This window comes from Panonychus citri, unplaced genomic scaffold, assembly GCF_014898815.1.
Source record: "Panonychus citri isolate SS breed McGregor unplaced genomic scaffold, ASM1489881v1 Contig00087, whole genome shotgun sequence".
In the NCBI taxonomy this organism is placed as follows: Eukaryota; Metazoa; Arthropoda; class Arachnida; order Trombidiformes; family Tetranychidae; genus Panonychus; species Panonychus citri.
In genome coordinates this window covers 1-6746 of record NW_026515492.1, presented here as the reverse complement: position 1 = coordinate 6746, position 6746 = coordinate 1, and the positions used below count along the sequence as shown (strand labels likewise).

The 6746-nt window shown below is 42.3% G+C and overlaps 1 protein-coding gene across 1 annotated transcript; it reads left to right on the top strand.

Annotated features, from left to right (window-relative positions):
* Window positions 1-910: 910 nt before the first annotated feature.
* On the top strand, window positions 911-2110 carry LOC128387410 (uncharacterized). The gene has a single exon (XM_053346600.1). It carries the CDS (start codon window positions 911-913, stop codon window positions 2108-2110), a length of 1200 nt encoding a protein of 399 aa, XP_053202575.1.
* The last annotated feature ends 4636 nt before the right edge of the window (window positions 2111-6746 follow it).

Sequence of the window (6746 nt, the reverse complement as noted above, 5' to 3'; positions counted from 1 at the left end):
ACCGAAGCCCGGAACAGACCAAACCTCAGTCAAGGCATGTAGACCAATCGGGCTGCTACCCTTAGCGGGTAAAATCCTGGAAAAGCTTATACTTAACAAGCTTGAGAAATGGCTCGATAATACAATCGACGATGCACAGTTCGGCTTTCGTAAAAATAAGTCAACTCTTGATGCACTCCAGGCGATCCTATCAAAGCACCAATCCAACAGATCACAAGGCAAAGCGTCGATTGTGATCTCCTTCGACATCGAAGGAGCCTTTGATAACCTCAGATGGTCTGACATCCTAGAGATTCTGGAGAAAAGAGAATGTCCAGAACATATTCGGTCGCTCTTGTCGTCTTACTTAACCACAAGGAGGACAACATTATGTTATAACACCGAAGAAGCACATATCGAGAACACCAGAGGAACCGTCCAAGGCTCATGTCTGGGACCAACGCTGTGGAACATAATGATAAATGAGCTCCTAGTGAACCTTCGAGTTCTCAACACATCAAATGTTCTTAGCCTCGCCTATGCAGATGACATCACGTTGGTGGGTTCCATTGGTCGGACCAACTACCAGAATGATGTGAATTGTATATCACGGGTTATACTAGAGCTCGAACGTTGGGCAGCGAAATACCATCTCAAATTCTCCCTCAAGAAAACAAACCATCTCTGGATCCCAGGAAGAAGTGATATTCAAAAACCAACCATCCGACTATACGACCAACCAATCCTTGAGGTGGCCTCAACCAGGATTCTAGGGCTAATCATAGACAATCAAATGAAATGGAATGAACAGATAAAAAACATAAACATAAAGATAAACAGTCTTTTTTGTCAAAGCTATTCATCTTTCGGCTGGCCGAAGCCACAACTCAGCCTTCTCAGACTTATACATGATGCAGTGGTCATCCCCAAAATGACCTATGCTCTTGGTATATACGGAAGTATGTTAACTCGAGCTCAAAAACATGTCTTAGAAATGACTCACCGCAAGGTATTACTACAAATCACTGGCGCATATCGCACCACCCCATACACATCACTCTGCAAAATAGCGGATATTCCACCATTCGAACACCTTATCGAGTATCATGTCAACCTGTCGACCTGTCTAAATGGCAACCTCTCACTACTTGACCTCCCCAGAGATCGACCTCTCGAAAACAAATCTTCTCTCAGCCTCTCCTCTCGCGCAGAGAATGTTATTCCAATTACCAAAATCCATCCACCAGACGCTCCGACTGAAACTACATTCATTGCCTACACCGATGGAAGTAAAACAACGGATGGAGTCGGCTTTGGACTGGTGATATACGACAATTCAGGAAAAATAAAGCACCAGGCTAGCTTACCACTATTCAGTTATGCCAGCATTTTCCAGGCTGAATGTCTGGCGATCATTCGAACACTTGAGCTCATCAACAGTCGAATATGTAAAGCGGGTGAATCTGTGCACATATTCACCGACTCCCAGAGTATATTCACATGTCTCAGGTCCCGACTCATTCAACACCCACTGATTGAACAGATAAGGGAACAAATCATCACCACGATAAACAAAGGCATTAGAATAAACATCTCCTGGACCAAGGCACACGTTGGTACAATCGGTAATGAAAAGGCTGACCAATTGGCCAAGGCAGGCATTAGGGCCAAGACCAAGATAAACTATGTAGATGTTCCCCGTTGTTTTGTTAAGCATCAGCTTAAAGCACTGGCCAAAACAAACACAAATAAGCGTTTGGCTCTAAACGAATCAAAATCAATAATCCCAGTTCTAGGAAACTGGAACAAGGATCCATACAAGCTCAACCTCGCTAAGCAAACATTCCAACTCATATCCGGCCATGGTCCCTTTCCCTCATACCTGAAACGTTTCGGTCTGAAAGAAGATGAAGCATGTTTGTGTGGCGAACCAACGGCCAATGCAACCCACTACCTGGACGACTGTCCACTAGTCGACCAAGCCAGGACGCACTTTCGGATACAAACTGATGTGAGAGATGTAAAACCTTCCAAATTCATCGGACATCAGCTAAATAATGACACCGAGGCAATAAACAAATTCTGTAAAGAAGTCATCAGAATAATAAGAAAAGAAGGCATCAACAGATGAATCAATCACCACACCAACCACAGCAAGAAAGACCCTAAATCAATCAGCGACAACCATCAACCAATCGACCCTAGGGTATGTCATAAGAAAGATATTCTCTTTTGTCTCATATTCAACTGAGATCTTTATCTCCAATTAATGTAAAAGAACTCAAATAGTCGACGCTGCGTAATCAACCAAACTGTCGAACTTCCCACCAATCGACTGCCTAACAATTCACCAGTCGAACAAGTCAAACATGCAAGCGTCCATAGGTCATGCGCGAAACCAGAACATCAGCTGGTCAAATCAGTTGCAGCTTCGCCTCGCCTGTGATAACAACAGAGTTTATCTTTTCATCTTAGTTACTTTTATTGCCATTTACAAAGTTTAACAAGTGTTTTAATTTCAAAGTTTTCTAAATATTGAAGTGTAAATACAACGAACTCTTACAAAATCCGCCTCCTACCAACAAACAATCGAACCCACCAATTCCCATTTTATACCAAATCTCTTTTTAACACAAAATGGCTCCCTATGAACAATCCAACCTTGAATCTACACCAAGCGACTCACCATGCCTCGCACTTGTCCCGTATTCTCCTCTCTCTCATCCAAATATTGTGCCAAAATCCAACCTCCAAAAATTGGACTTTACCAACATCAACATATTACTTCAACAAATGAACAATCTAAAAAACATCACTTCTAATGTCTCCAAACCTCTCGGGTTAAAATGTAAATACAAAGAGCAAATTGAGACATTTAAACAACAACCCTCAATACATGAGGAACCAAACACCCCAACAAGCGACTCTTCCAATGAAGCAACCCACGGCACCAACACTCCAATCGAACAATCCGCTTTGGACGATCTCATCCTTGATGATTCAATCACTAGCGACTTCTTGGCAAGTCTTGGCTTGACTCATGCACTGAGCTCAGAGGATGAGTCGAGGATCTGTAATAGGATTGGTGAACAAATTTTGCCCTTGCTTCCTAAACTTGACTCTCTTACCTCAAATAACATCCCAACCATCAACCCTCCAACAACCCAACAAGCAACAGCCCAACAAGAAACAATCCAACCGACAACAACTACAACTATTGAAATAGCAACCGAACCACCTAAAAACGCTCGTATACATGAGGTGGCCGAACACTACTTCACACCTCATCACCGGCTTAAGTTAATTGACTACTCATGTAAATTGAAAAATCTTATCCTCAATACCATAAGTCTATTACAAAGACTTCAGACCAGTTCAAATGGTGGTGCCAATTTCATTTACCAAGAAAGTGAAGTCTTCTCGATGCTCAAGCTTTGTTTAGAAGTGTTTGAGGAAATTGAACCCACAACTGGTCGTGCTGATAACCTTTTTGGCCCAATGTCATGGGTTAATCAATACCTCAGTGAGTATCATGAACTTATCAATGCCAATGAACCATCAACTAGTGGACCTGTCGACTCTCCGGAGATACCGAGCCCGCTAATTGAAATTCCGAGACTTCCACTGAGTAAAGACGACATTAAAGAAGCATCAAAGAGAGGGATTGAAATGTCTACGAGTGATGGTAACCTCATGGTTTTCGGTCCTGGCAAAGACAATTCATCCCAATCATCAAGTGAAATCTCTACCTGCAAGAAAAGAAAGAACCCTCACCAAGGCAAGTTCTCACCTGTCGACCTTACCAAACGTCGAAAGCTCAAGCGTTCAACTCAGCATCTGGACTCAAGTGATAGCTCAGTCTCAGATGACATTGGCCAGGACCCTGATTTTGAGATGGACACCAATGAAACTGAGACAACGGAACGGGAGTCAAATACTGATGCTCCAATAACAACCGAAGAGGAGACCAAGTCACCAATCGACCTTGGCAAAAGCTCAGAAGTCGAAGATGATTCTCCTGATGAAGAAGAAGATGACGATGATGATGTCCAACCCTTACCACGGACTGCGAAAGAAGCATTATTTGCCGAGTCATCCCGTGAATGGGCTAAAAGAAAGGACGGTATTCCTGTTAGAATCTGTAGTCAAGAACACTGTGTTTTCTTCCAGCTTTACAACGTAGGCAGTTCTTTCCCCGACCACTACAGACTTTATCACCCTAATGCTGACCAGTACAAAGAAACCTTCTTCGTGGCGACCATCTCACCAGAGCAACATGCCGATATGACCATGAGAAAGTCACGCTTCGGTTTTCTCGGCAATCGCATCACTAGGAATACAGTGATGACACCAGAGGAAAAATACGAAGCGATTCTTGAGATCTCATTAGCCCTGAAAGACAGTCCAATCGATAAAATCAACAAGATTGACTGGAAAGGTCCTCAAAGGAATCGGAAAAGCTACTACAACCCTAAACCCAAAGAAGCATTTCGTAGTAATGTTACCAGACCAATTGTAACCATTCCACCTCCTGAACCTACTACTCCTAAAAACAAAAGCGTCTTCTCAAAACCCCCTCCATCGTCCAACAAACCAAAGAAACCTACCCCACCAAATCAACAATCCACCAGTCAAACAACTGAAGAAATTAACCCTGAGCAGGGAATCAAAACCCTCAAACTTCTCGCTCGCGCCAGAGGAATAACTCTTCAACAGTTGATCAATCAAATGAATGAAGAGACCAATCAAGAATAACCAAATGTGCCAAACCCCTAACCAATGCAATCCCCCAAAATCAGATTATTATCAATAAATGTTTTGTCAAACATCAAACTTTGAAATTAATGCGCACTCAATTAACAATCGTTTAGCCTTTTTATATCGAAACTGCAACTGATTGAACCCACTTGAAAACCCCAATTCTCAAAACCCACAAATTCAACGATCCAATCGGTCCCTCGCCTCTCGAACTGTCCACTAAGCGACTTGACTGAATTGGATTGTTTGACTGTTCGAGGGGTTGAGTCCCTTCGAATGTCTGATGGGTGAACAGTTCACTCGTGAGACTAATGCACATGCGCAAGATCAAACAAGAGACAATGAGTGATGCTTAAAGCTCATTCATGTTTTAGCTCTTCTGAGATCAAGTTTCAGCGTATCTTAGTGCATTTTTCTCAACCTCTCAAATTACCACTATCACAACAATGTCCTCAACAGTACCCAAAAATCAAACCTCAGTAAATCCCAAACTAAATAACCTCTTCAACATGTACATGGACAGGTATCTGTCAAAAATTGATTTTGATACGGTTGCCAATGGAATATGTGAAAAGGTCCAACAGGAGCTTAATAAAGCTCTTGAAAATCAATCCAAAACTACTGTGCGTCCATCAACTAGTGATGTGTCATCACATGAACTATCCAACTCTCAGCCCCTAACCAATCCATCCAGCTACTCACCTACCAATCAAGATGAATACATTGATCTATCGATGAGAGCTGAAACAACAAAGCTCATCGAAAAGTCAACATATCTCACCAAACTTACCCACGAGCTCTTGTATCAGCTTGACCATGTGAGCCCCAATGGCGTTGATCAGTCGACTGAGCAAACAATCAAATCGTATATTGATGATATTACCACCACCTCAAATAAGCTTGCTCTTCTTCTTGGGAAACAATATACATTGGAAAAACCCATAACTTTAAGCGCTACGAACAGATCAACGGTTAACAAAACCACCATTGAAACATGCGAAAGCTACAGGAAACCACCCAACAAACCACGAACCTCCCCAAACACCGCTAAACGAACCTCCAACCTCCCTAAAAATTAGAACTGAATTACCCGAAAGGGCAGATTCAAAGCAGAATCTATTCAGACCAAACACCCTAAACCCAAAAACCGCACCAAACCAACTAAGCACCAATCTAACAATAGGTCACCCCAATTTTCAAACTAATAAACTATCCCGAAAACAAAATCCAAACAAACACAGTACGATTATTTGAGTTCTTAAATAAAATTCTTCTGTTATCAAATATTTTTGTTACTATTATTATTATTACAAAACTTATTATACACCAAAACTTTAAATACTGCATCTAACAACCAAACTAACTGGTGAACAACCTAACAAATCACCAAGTCAACTCTCCGCCTAGCGACCAGATGAACCACCAAATGATGAAGTTCATTCTTAGTGTCGCTACTTCACATCCTTAATTGTTTGTAAGGTCGAGCATTGCACTCGTGCCATCCTCAATTGTTATTAAGGTCGAGCAATGCACTCGTGCCATCCTCAATTGTTTGTAAGGTCGAGCAATGCACTCGTGCCGTCCTCACTCACTCCAATTGTCGACAAGTCGAAACCCCAGCAAGTCGGCTACCCAACAAGTGAACCTCTAGACTGGTCACATCCTCCACAGCCGCATCCTCGAATGTTCAACCCCCTATACTCCAACCAAATCAATGTACCAATAATCAACCCCTCCACATGACCAACATGTCGACCAGGCGACCAATCGAAAATGAAGTTGCACTAACTTCGTCTGTCTGCCTGGTCGACTGGTCGTCTAGTCACCTCCTCACCACCTCAAAACATGTACTCTGCACCTGCCGTGCAAGGCAGTATTCATGCTCCTTAATCAATAAGCTTTTCAAAAAAAAAAAAAAAAAAAAAAAAACCTAACCTAACCTAACCTAACCTAACTAACCTAACCTAACCCAACCCAACCTAACCTTCCTCCTAACCTAACCTAACCTC